The sequence below is a fragment of the Vanessa atalanta genome, chromosome 11 (genome assembly GCF_905147765.1).
Source record: "Vanessa atalanta chromosome 11, ilVanAtal1.2, whole genome shotgun sequence".
NCBI lineage: Eukaryota > Metazoa > Arthropoda > Insecta > Lepidoptera > Nymphalidae > Vanessa > Vanessa atalanta.
In genome coordinates, this window is record NC_061881.1 from 10,761,703 (window position 1) to 10,774,551 (window position 12,849).

At 34.4% G+C, this 12,849-nt stretch overlaps 2 protein-coding genes across 2 annotated transcripts in view; one reads left to right on the forward strand and one right to left on the reverse strand.

Annotated features, from left to right (window-relative positions):
* LOC125067147 (rootletin) overlaps positions 1 to 5,396 on the forward strand; it is a 22,998-nt gene extending 17,602 nt beyond the window's left edge. Inside the window, exons 30-36 of the mRNA XM_047675526.1 lie at positions 270 to 498; positions 601 to 745; positions 1,222 to 1,478; positions 1,598 to 1,752; positions 3,126 to 3,293; positions 3,853 to 3,987; positions 4,854 to 5,396. Coding sequence (XP_047531482.1) covers positions 270 to 498; positions 601 to 745; positions 1,222 to 1,478; positions 1,598 to 1,752; positions 3,126 to 3,293; positions 3,853 to 3,987; positions 4,854 to 4,961 — 1,197 coding nt within the window. The 3' untranslated portion in view covers positions 4,962 to 5,396. The remainder of the gene's footprint in view (positions 1 to 269; positions 499 to 600; positions 746 to 1,221; positions 1,479 to 1,597; positions 1,753 to 3,125; positions 3,294 to 3,852; positions 3,988 to 4,853) is intronic.
* On the reverse strand, positions 4,702 to 11,527 carry LOC125067146 (ras-related protein Rap1). Its single transcript, XM_047675525.1, has 2 exons — positions 10,804 to 11,527; positions 4,702 to 4,953 (listed from the first exon to the last, which is right to left on the reverse strand). Exon 1 carries the CDS (start codon positions 11,389 to 11,391, stop codon positions 10,831 to 10,833), a length of 561 nt encoding a protein of 186 aa, XP_047531481.1. The 5' UTR covers positions 11,392 to 11,527; the 3' UTR covers positions 4,702 to 4,953; positions 10,804 to 10,830.
* Positions 11,528 to 12,849: the final 1,322 nt, after the last annotated feature.

Genomic DNA, 12,849 nt, shown 5'->3' on the forward strand with positions numbered 1-12,849 from the left:
TTGCCAAAAAATTATTTATAGAAGAAGAATTTATTATTACAAGAAGTACTTGTATCTATCTATGTATTTAGAAACCGTAATTAATAATATTATTGTAATTTGTCGGAACTTGTATTGTGGGACCCCTTCCATCCTGTGAAATCCCCAGGACAGTTGCCCCGGTTGCCCCTCCCCTAAATCCGGCCCTGTTGTTAAAGTACTGTGCACGTTTACACCTGCCTTATAAATTTTCTCTAGTTTTTTAATATTTTAATGTTACCCGTCAACAGAAGCTTCAAGAACGTTGCGAGGCCTACACTCGTACTATCGCTTCGCTGGAAGACAGGTGCACCTCTCTGAAGGGCACCGTGGAGCAGCTGTCGACCTCACTGCAGAAAGCCGCCACGGCCGAGAGCGAGCTTAGAGCTGAGCTCAGCAAAACTCAAAGAATACTCAACGAGGCCAAGAACAACGAATCCAATGCTATGGACAAGTTGCGACAGATGCAGAAGAATGTTGGTTAGTTTAAATACAACTAAACTGATTCTATTTAAATTTTAGTGGTCAGGAGAATTAAGTAAAACTTTAACATTTTTTAATTTAAATATCTTTGACTTTTAGGCAATTGTGAGAACGAGCGTCGTGTGCTGACCGAGAAGTTGGAAAGCGCCAAGGCGGCGCTGAGTGAGCTGAAGCGTCTCAATTGCACGCTGGAGGACCAAGCGCACCGCCTCACAAACCAGCTGGCCAATATTGAAGCGCAAAAGTTTGTAACACTTTTTACTTATATACTGGATATGTTAGCAACGCTTGGACTGGTTAATTTTATTTTCTTCCTTGATTTGGCTCCTGATTATACAAATACGAAAGTAAGATTTTAAACGTTGTTAGGGGAACGGAAAAAAATATTGTACCTAACGTCTACTTCCAACTCCCTTTCTCTTTACATATCTAACTAATTTACACTAATATTGAAAACGCGAAAGTAACTCTGTCCGTCCGTTTATACTTTCACGGAAAAACCACTGTACCGAATCTGATGAAATTGGTTATGGAGCAAGTTTGAATTTCAAGGAAGGACATAAGCCTTTTTTATTCTTAACACCTGACTATATCTAGTAGAGTATAAAAGGAAATTCTGTAAAAAACATAATTTTGAATTGTTAAAGTTTCTATATGCAGATGTCTTTCAAATAGTTAGTTTGGACGCAAAATTGGTTATACATTTTTTGATACCTCCAGAGCCGATTTGGAGTCGCAACTTCGCATGACAACGTGGGACGGTAAGGAGAGCAACGACAGCGGTGAACTGGAACGAGAGCTACACGCGTTACAACGAGAGAGGTCAGAGCTGAAGGCGAAGAACGACGCGCTCCAAGATACAGTCAGGAAGTTGGACGCTGAGAGACGTATGATCCAGACCAGACCCTCAGTCCTTCGCAGCAAGAGTCATGACAGAACTGAGAAGGGCGTGTATTATTCTTCTGATTTAGATTCTGGTAAATATTTTGAGTTCATAATTTTTTATTTGATATAACTTCAACATGTGCCTATTTCTTCGTTCTTTCAAGAAGTTTTGTATCGACATACTATTACAGTGAACGTTTTATTTTCTTAGGTGCAGATTCTACCAAAGACTCACGCGGCTACAAGGACTATAAAGAAGTGCCTTGCAAGGACAAGCCCTACAACTCTGATTTCAGTCTCCTGGAACTAGAGAACAGAGAACTGAAAATGAAGATCAGGCGTCTCGAGAAGGAACTCTCTGATAAAGTAAATAATTTTAACTAATATTATAGATTTGAAGAGTTTGATTGTTTAAATTCGGCATTCTCAGGATCTACCATCAGAAATCTTCTTGTGTTAGACAATTCATTTAAATATAGCTGTATAACATCAAGCTACCTCTCAGTAGTGGAAGAGTCACTAACATGGTCAAAAACGCGGAGCAGTTAGTAGTATAGCTAGTCGAATAAAAGCTCCGGTGCGGCTGTGCATTGAGGCCTTACCCTCTATTTCTAAGTAGTTTAAACTTATATCAGCCAAATACAGTCTAAAACAAACCCCTTTTGGGGCTATACCTTGCGGTAAATACGTTACTGGGAGCATGCAGTAGAAATAGTATACCATTAATTTTAGGCCGAGCGCATATAGTGTATAAAACTTGTATTTAAACATTTTCCTTTAATTATTTTAAAGGTCACTATAACAATTCAGTGAAAGCTTAACCTAACATTGCATCGGAGATAGCCGTCAGCGATAGTGTTGTTCAGAGATTTATTTTGAATAATTTAATTATTCAATTAGTTTTCTATAAATATTTTGGACTCATTAGCTTACAAATAATCTTCTATCTAGAACTTGCAGTAGTTGCTGATTTCAATATGGCGTTTCAACGCATGTATTCATTATATTGAATCATTGATCCATACTTATTGATTTATTTCGTTGGATAATTCGCGACAGAGGCTAGCGTACGTTCGGTACAATTTACTCACTAAAGTGGGGATGAATTGAAGAGGGATGTATGCATCTACACAAGTGTACAATTTAAATTCAAATGTGTGCATTGTAACGCATACACAGTCAATGATTACGAGGTCAAGTTATACTATTCAATCAGTTTTATTTGTACTTAAAGTCACATAAACTCGTTGTAACACTTAAGATCAAATGTGTTGTTCGGTCTTCCACGGACTTTAGGGGATAGGATTACAATCTTTCTGCGTTTTAACGTGCGTGCTTAACACAAATAAATACAAATCAAGGAAAAGCATATGCATACTTTTTTTTTTTTTAGCATTAGCAGCCCGTAAATGTCTAACTGCTGGGATAAAGGCCTCCTCTCCCTTTGAGGAGAAGGTTTGGAGCATATTCCACCACGCTGCTCCAATGCGGGTTGGTGGAATACACATGTGGCAGAATTTCGTTGAAATTAGACACATGTAGGTTTCCTCACGATGTTTTCCTTCACCGCCGAGCACGAGATGAATTATAAACACAAATTAAGCACATGAAATTTCAGTGGTGCCTGCCTGGGTTTGAACCCGAAATCATCGGTTAAGATGCACGCGTTCTAGCCACTGGGCCATCTCGGCTCTATACATACTTTAAAATCAATAATTTATAAATTTTCCAATTTGCAGGAATCGGAATTAACAATGGCTCGTAATCGTTACTTTACTGATAAGCCATCGTCGGGTAGCAATAGACAAGATATAGAGCAATACAGACAAGCGGCGCTGCAAGCCGAGAGGTTGCTAGAGGCCAGAGAAGCGAGTCATAGACAACAGATCATACGTCTTGAACATCAAGTGAGAAATATGTTTTGTAATAAGTTTTAAGTTTGTTATTCGTTTTCTACGAAGTTCTAGTGCAGTTTTTATGGATTTATATCAGAAGTTAAAGAACATGTAGATTTACGAACGTTGGTTTTCTCCGAGCAAGAGATAAATTATAAATGATTATTCAGCCTTTTTTGTCTAAGTTTGAATACTATCTTCAGCTATACTTCTGCATATATGTGTCTCACTATTTCGTAAGCAAATGGTACGTGTTTATATTTGATTCATTGACTTATTTATATTTCCGTAGAACAAGCTAAACAAATGCTCCGAGAGGACTCAATAACTCAAGTTGTATTCCAAAATATAGGAAATGAAAATTCACTCTGTGGATAATTTTCTGGGAGGTCGCATCGTCGAAAAGCATGTGGAATAGGGACGTGGCATTCATTGCTCTCATATATCACCATTAATTTTTTTTTTATTGTTCTGAGGTTTTTAAAAACGACATCAGGCTCAATAGATAGATTCCGTTGCCTCAAAAATGTAGAAGAATTAAGCCGGCGCCTGTACCGTGCGTTCCCCGCAGCTGTCGGCGCTGCGCGCGCAGCTGTCGGCGGAGATCCGGCGGCGCCAGGCCTACGTGTCGCGCAGCGGGCGCGCCGCGCGCGACGTGCAGCGCCTGCGCGCCGCGCTCGGCGACTCGCTGCGCGCCGTCGAGCAGGTAGCGCCTCCGCCGCTTGCGGCTGTTGCGGTTGACTTTGTGTCACTCAACGCGATAAACAGGATCTTTGTCATTACGAAAAATGTGTAAGGTATAAGTAAAGTCCGCCGACTGTACAGTAATCTCCCAATAATCAATGCGACGGCTTCAGGGCTGGACACGTGCGATGAGTTAAAAAAAAAAGAAACCTCAACAAATTAACAGGCGAAATGTGCTTGGCGAGGTTTTTACCTCATGCCGACGGTACTCAGGAAAATGTGAGGATAGTTGGCAAAATTCGATCGTGTCTGTAAGCTATATGAATAGCTTAGCTGAAAACTTCATGTATTATCATTGACGTATATAAATGGAATCCTTTTCATAGAGCTCTTATAAGCTCAGTTATTAGAGTCACACTTTTATAACAACTAAGCCGTAATTGTTTTATTAGATCTACTTACCCGCGGGGGCGCGCCTCTTCCACGTTAAATAATTATTATCAGCATTAGTATGGGTGCGTGACGCTCGTGATTACAAAATGTCTTAGTGTGCGTGAGACGACTAAAGAGTAAAGATAGCAAAAAAATACAAGTAATATATATATTTTTTTGTTGCTTATTTATTTTAAATATATGTAAATAATTTAACGTGAAGGGATGCGTTCTTGTAGTACTTGGATTAATTAAAAAACTAATTTGAAATTATTTTTCTTTAATTACACTTATGGCAGTATAGATACAATTTAAGAAATGGAATTTTACTAACTAATATTAAAATAATTTGTCATGAAATTATGTTTCAAATTACGCGATGGAAGACTTTGTTTATTGAATTAATTCGAAATGGTTTGAGACAAAGATTTACAGGTGAAAATAATGTTTCCCTAGGATCCAGCGTTGGACTCCTACACCTTGGAGCATGAAGCGAGGAAGCTGGACAATACGCTGACGCACAGTCTTCCGCCGCTCAACGACAGCTTCGACTCTTCTAAATAAACAGAAAAAAAAATAAAAACAAATTATAGTAAAACTGTTCAATTTTGAACTTGTGTAGGACGATTTCGAAAACTGAAAATTGTTTGTACGATACATTAAGGAGGATTTTCCGCGTATTTGTCTTTCAATGTGGAAATTCTGAATAGACTCCATTGTTTTTAGTAATTCGTCGTATTTTCGCGACTTTTGTATCGAAATCGAAGTAATTTCACAGATTACTAATACCAATTATAATTTATTTTCTATGGTCCAAATAATCTTTTCATAGTGCAACGGAGATTATTATAGTCAGGCACATGATTTGAGATGTTGATTAATATTATGTTCAAAGGCGAGATTTATTGCAATACGAATCAGTCATCTAGTAATAAATTTGAAATTCTTTCGACATTTAAAGACAGTATTTTCTCGAAGCATAAAATAATTTTCTGCTATCTGCGAAACAGCATTTTTACGTATTGCTATTAACAAATTTATTAAATGTTTTAAGGTTAAAACTAAAAATAATTTTTATACAAATCATGACTACTTGATATTTACAACCGACTAAAAAAAGAGGTTTATTAATTCGCTTGATTTTTTTTTAAATGTTAGTTACATTTATGAACCAATTAGGATATTTTTTTTTGGAGTATAAATTTTAAGTCTAAGGTTGTTCTTTGTTAAAATTTTATATCATGGTACAAACGCTAGCAACCGAGATCTTACTGTCACCATTGGTAACAATACATTGTAATTTATTTTCGTTAGATGAGTTTCAGTATATTTCTTGTAATTAAATATTAATAATTTATTGTACCTAACATTACAATGTTTACGCAAAATAACAACTTAACAGCTATAGATTGAGTACTCCTTATAATGATTAAATACGATAAACGACTATCATGATTGTGTTAAACTAAATTTGTATACAAAAGCCTGTTTAATCTGTGAAATTACTTCAAATTATAAAATGTCAAATATGACCTTTGTACCAAATATTATAAGGACCACTTTTGCACTAGTCATTAGTTTTTTTAAATATCGAAGTATTTATTTTAGTGATGATATAAATTCAAAGATTATAAAATTATAGAGCGCATATTACAGATTATATATTTAGAATGAAAATTTAGTCGCACATAATAGAATTTTTTACACAAATTTGAAGAAACTGTAACCAAGTTAGTAATTTATATACATGGTGGTGAATTTATGTGCTCTTCTAAATGAAAACGTATCCCAAAGAATTTTCACATAAGAAAAAAAAATCGTTAAGAAACTATTTATATAATTTATTTATTACATTAACTAAATAAATCGTTTCGGGAATATTACGTCTAAAATGTGCGACTAAAGTAGTTTCCTTGCAGGAAATAACCATTCCTGGAAATAACTCTCTGCAGAGAACCATTAGGGAAGTCATTAATATTCTATCACCTTTATCTTTAGACAAAGGTGATTGTTTCTAGAGCTCCGAGTCTGCGAATGAGAAATTAGCAACTTTCGTGTTGTCAACAAGTCTTTGTGATTACTCAAAGCTTAATAAAAATGTATGCAATATTTTAACATTGTTGGTGACTTTTTGAGGAATCGTAAACATTTGTCAACACAGAAAATGCAAATAGAATTGCAGAAAAGTACCGTTACATTTATACAGTGTTTTGATGCCAATTGCTCATTAACTAAAACTCAAACATTTAGAGCACTTTAGAATTTTTATCATATCATCGTTCGTAATATATTATATACGTATTTATTATTAGAATAATTAGAATCGCTTATAGATGTGAGCTTGTTGTCTAGTCAATATTTTATTTATGAGTTGATTTTGCATTTTAAGGATCAAAAATTTTTTCAATCTATTTAATGACTAAAATAATTCTTTCCACAGGCAAGTTTCCTAATAATTCCATTAATTGTCTATCAAGCCATAAATATTCTATGAAGATTTGTAGAATGGTTTTTGGATATGACAAAAGTACGAACGATAAGATACTTTGTGTTATCAACCTGAATTGAAATAGATCCGTCTAGTGAACTCGGTCAACTTTCCATGACAAAGCCGTACTTATTTATCCCAGCAGTTGATGTGATTTTAATTTTTAAAATAGGAATTTTATTCTTGGGCATAACTTTAATACACTTTCTACTATTTAGAAAAAAAAAAACAATACCAAGTAAATAGAAGTTATTTTTGTTCAAATATTTCATATATAAACAAAAAACAATTTGTGTATGATATTTAAAAAAAAAAAATAGCTGAAGAATGCTTAAAATAACCGTTTCAATACACCATTTTCGATTCATGAACCTTGTGACGTCATTACATATACAAGATATATATTTGGACGTAACGGCATTTCTTTTGTTAATATGGTTTCACCATTGGCGACGCGTATATTCACGCGAAATGCATCATCTTTGTCTGCTGTTGAGTAATTAGTAGCGAGATACTTTATGTCAACATCGTGACCCTGTTCTTTACATTTTTAATCCACATCTCAGCGTTCTTCAAGTTTCAAGTGATTCATGATGACGCACGACTCAGTGTTGAGGTCATTTCGTCACACGGAAGTTCAGCGGAAGTATTTTTTTTATTCAATGAGTCAGCGAACCGGTCTAGTCTAAAAGTGAGATTTTTTAATTTTAACGTTATTTATTAATTTTTTTGTATTAAGTATTATGCTTAACATTTAAAGATCTATATATTCATGAACTTTAAAAATTATCGTTGGTATCTATAAGGAGGGTAATGAAACTTATAATAAGAAATTGAAAGTGCCATAGAGATGCAAAAAAATATTCACTCGAAAAAAAAATGGACGAATTTCATTTCGACCACGTGCGATAGCAGTAAATCCAAAAAGGCGTTCTAGGTTATTTTTTTGCTTATAAAAAAATCTATATTTAACTTTTTATAAAGTGGTACGCTTTTATCACGATTTCTGAAGCGGTCCTCTTGGCCCCACTCGTGTCGGCCTTCGATGACCCTAGTCAGTCAACAACCCTCTCCAATAAAAACTAATAAGGCAAATTGAGCACATGTGTAGGTGTTAACATTATCATACATGCATATTGTATCATATCCAAAAATAAACGTCATTAATTCAATTATACGACCGAGATATTAAATTTTGAAATTAATACATTTTCAATGTAGTCATTTAAATCGGTTGATTTAATTTATGTACGTCATCTACGTCCACCTCATGGTTTAATAGCCAATTATTTCATGTTTTAGTGGTTAAATGACTCAAACGAGGATAATTTAAACTGTAATCACTTTAATTAAAGGAATTACATTTGTGTATTGTTTAAAAATTATTACCACTTACACGAATAATTACTAAACAATTTCCATTACATAAATATATATATATATACCTAAATAGGTTAAAAATAAATATATAAATTGTGTGTACAATGCTTTATAGCTCCCCGGTTTAATGTATCAATGTTTATCAGAACTCGTAGATTGTTATTTAAGCGTGATTCCAACATACCTACAGAGTATGTTCTTATAAAAATGTGCAGGAAAATTTGGATGTATGTCCCCAATGAATAACCAGCTGATAACATGCGAACGTAACACGCTCTGGGTGTGGTGATAAGAATAGCACAAAAATGTATTCATATTATCGTCTTTTTAGACCATGGAAACTTTTAGAGCGCAATTGTATGTAGATTTTATCTCCCACGCTTGGAGTATATATATATAATAAGTGATATGATTATTATAACATGTTTTTAAGTGATGCGTGTTCCATCGTGAACTCGATCTATGCATTAGACCCTGTTTCATTTGATGGGATGCGGCCGTAGTGATGTTTAGAGCGACGTAATTCAACACTTGATTTGTAATTTTATAATTAGAACGCTTGGTTTATAGGTCATAGTCGAGGAAGGCGTATTGTGTTCATTTCCATTGGACTGTGTCAATTCTTATGTTACTAGAATGTCGACATACGCCCGCCACGTCACACTGCCATTATTTCTTTCCGAACATTGTACCTACGTAGTTTAGTTATACTGTATGATGTTAGACACGTTTTATAAAAGTTTTTTACACACGTCAAGTCAATAAAATAGTAGTAGATGATAATTGGTTGTTTCATTTAATTAAATTCCATTAAAATTCCGATTCAATTGCCATATGTCGCCGGCAGGGCTCCGCGAGTGCGGGCCTACGGCGTGACTCATCGCGATGTACTTCAACATACACAACTGACAACACGACGCGAGCGAGTAAAATAATACAACCCAAAACATGAATATTTAAAATTGGTTTTATTGATAAATTTGCAAAAAAAAAAAGAAATTAATTGTACATGTCGATTATTGATTGAAAAGATAAAAATATAAGTTCTTAATTCGCACGATATATATAAAAATATAGTTCAACTCAGATCAAGTCATTACCAATATCCTTGTGCAGTTAATCTTATATTTTAACAGAAATGATAATGAAGGAAACATCTAAACCGTAACAATATTTGAACACCTATTATAATTAGTAATTTAACAAAGTTTTTCATAGTAGCAACACAGGCTGGTAATTCACATTTAAATGAGCCAGTAATCATAAAACTTTATCCCATTTACAATAACGATAATTTTTTAAACTTTAGTTTCATTAAGGAATAGTTTTTTATGAGTGCCGACTGCACTCGGACAGACACTGGACACACTACATTTGGTGGGGTGCACTCACCTAAGGCTCACTAATATTTGTTCAAAAGTAATTTGAGTCCTATATGGTGTTGCATAATTAACTTTTCCTTTGATACATTTGTATTATATAACAAGACAATAATATATCTGAAAAAATTTAATGTATTCTTAATTATTAAACATTATACATTGGTTAAGGCCCGCTGGCACAAACTCCAGGACTCCCAAGAGCCTGTTATAACTCACATTCTGGCCTTTCAGAAGTTTCTAAATCAAATAATAATAGTAAATGCTATCATAACATATCTGCTTAGTTCAGACAGATCGAATGACTGGGCAACTTTGTGTCGCTCACAGGAACATTCACTATCAAACGCATATCAAATTTATGACAAAACATTGATACATTCCTGCACCAAAGATAACCAAACAATGTACCAACTATATAACCTACGTAACTTACTCATTACCACATATTTAATATAACAAATGGTTGTATTAACAAACTAATTCTTGACTAAAACAAACTTGTGCAAAATTGTTAAAGCTTATAAACCTACATTTATAATATGTCGAGTGATTTACGCAGAACTTAATAAACCATTAGTTTAATTATTATCCTGTTTCTTATAACCACTCATTGTCTGAACTAAGCAGGAATTTTAACAATACTCTAATGACATAATTTATTATCTCTCGTAAAACCGGTTAGAATGTTATATTTAATAAAAATACAAGAGGAAATATTTTAGGCAATTATATTTTACAATATTCTTTCATTATAGCCTTCTATATGAATTGAAATCACAAAGTAAATAGGACATTCAAGTTGTAAACTTCTGAACATGGCGTCATTTACACTATACAAAATGGAATATTGAGTGAAACACACACAGAACCTTTGAATGGATCCTCAAATAAAACACTAATTATCAGAATATACACAGACCGAAAAGTAGGGGTCTACTTTATATACTGGTCGGAACGGGACACCGTAGGTGAAGATCTGTGATGCATTTTCCACTCATCTATAGCACTGGACCACTTTAGCTCAACAAATGCACAATTGCAAAATTCTCAAGATATTCAATAACCAACCATGCTCACCCGACCTAGTTTACTTTTGGAACTGTCAAGAGCCAAATCCGGGTACGAGAAGTCTTTCAAATTATTAAATATTTAATACCTAGATGCGTCGGAAGCGCCGCGATCCTTACAGCAGTTGACATGTGAGCGGCTTTTTGATTCTCTTTTTGTTTTCTTCCTTGGGAGATTTTTTGTTGATTTGTCGCACTAGATCGTAGAACACTTCGTTCACACTGATTTTAGCCTTCGCGGAGGTCTCCATAAAAACGCAGTTGAAATGGTTCGCCAGATTAGCGCCCTGTTGCTTGCCAACCACGCGTTCCGCCTCCAAATCACACTTGTTGCCCACTAACACCATCGGCACGTCATCTTTGTCCTTAACCCGCAGGATCTGCTCCCGCAAGTCCTGCAGGTCGTTGAATGTCGATTGCGCTGTTATCGAGTACACTAATACAAATCCTTGCCCATTCTTCATGTATAAGTCCCTCATCGCGGTAAATTGTTCTGTGCCGGCCGTATCAAGAATTTCGAGCATACATTGTTGTCCATCAACTTCCACTTGTTTCCGATAGCTGTCTTCAATAGTGGGGTCGTATTTCTCCACAAAGATGCCTTGTACAAATTGTACTGTCAGGGCGGATTTTCCCACGCCTCCGCTACCTAGCACGACTATTTTGTATTCGCGCATTATTAACTATTTTGAATAACTTGATATATTACACAAAAATCAAAGATCACACTGCTAAAAAGCACATTAACTATTAAGTTGTTGCAAAAAAAACCTTCAACAAGTCAAACCGCCATGACACCGTTAACAGGGCGATGGCTCACTTTATTGGTATTGCCATTATAAGCCTCTTTATGATTTTAGTCATAAAAAAACTAATTTTTTTTTTACTAAAATTATAATTTTCAAGAAACCAAAACAAAAGAAGGAAAGAATGAACATTAAAATTATTATTAAAGTTTCTAACAATTTTAATTTTATTTATATTATTAAACAAATAAAAGTTCTATAAGCGAAATTTTAGTATGTGTTAATCACATATCAACTAAATTTTTTTTTAATTTAAAATAAATGATAATATCAATATTTAAATTCTATTACTAAGCTACATAATATTTGGTTAGCACGGCTTTGCAGCACTGAAAAAAATACTTTCATTAGTTAACACAGGTAACGCTAGATGGCACTGTTTTGTGTTTTCCTTGAAATTCCGATTCCGTATTTAATTCTTGAAATTAACCTGTTTCAAGTTCAACCTACTGTAGGTAGGTAAGTATTGTGTACTTAATAGGAAAGAAACAAGTTTATAATGCGCACACACCCACGCACACACTGAAAACGAATGCAACACTATGTTTTAGTAAGGATTAATTAAAACAATACCTAGTAAATAGATATCAACTATGTTTATACTAATGAGAAAGTATAATATCGGAAATATTTTAGTAGTCCCCGAGTTTAAAACAATGTCGCTTTGTTCATCTATCCGTTTGTTTACAAACTTCTCGTTAAATAAACGTTAGATTTATACGCTATTAACATAATATCTATTTAGTTATGTCCTCTGGAACTATTAGTATAAGTACCTATTTAAAAACATACCTACTAGTTGAAAATTTTGAGCTTATTTATGTAATAAATTCATAACTAGACATCATTATCATCATATAGGTACTAGACAGAAATACAATTAATTAATGTTCTACTCAATCGCAGGTATAATAAATATACACGGAAAGTGTATACTCACGTTATTGTCTTATAAAGTGACATTGAGCATTTTAAGTTTAAGAATTGAAACAAATTAAATGTTTTTTATTCTATATCCTTATAAGAAAATGTATAAGTTATCGTTAATAAGCAAAAAGCTCTGACCAGAACATACTTATCTAGCATTAGCATTAGCATTAGCATTAGCATTAGCAGCCTGTAAATTTTCCCACTGCTGGGTTAAAGGCCTCCTCTCCCTTTGAGGAGAAGGTTTGGAGCATATTCCACCACGCTGCTCCAATGCGGGTTGGCGGAATACACATGTGGCAGAATTTCGTTGAAATTAGACACATGCAGGTTTCCTCACGATGTTTTCCTTCACCGCCGAGCACGAGATGAATTATAAACACAAATTAAGCACATGAAATT

Bases quoted from the DNA above. Each gene is read 5' to 3' on its own strand.
- LOC125067146 (XM_047675525.1), bottom strand. From the start codon at position 11,391: ATGCGCGAATACAAAATAGTCGTGCTAGGTAGCGGAGGCGTGGGAAAA.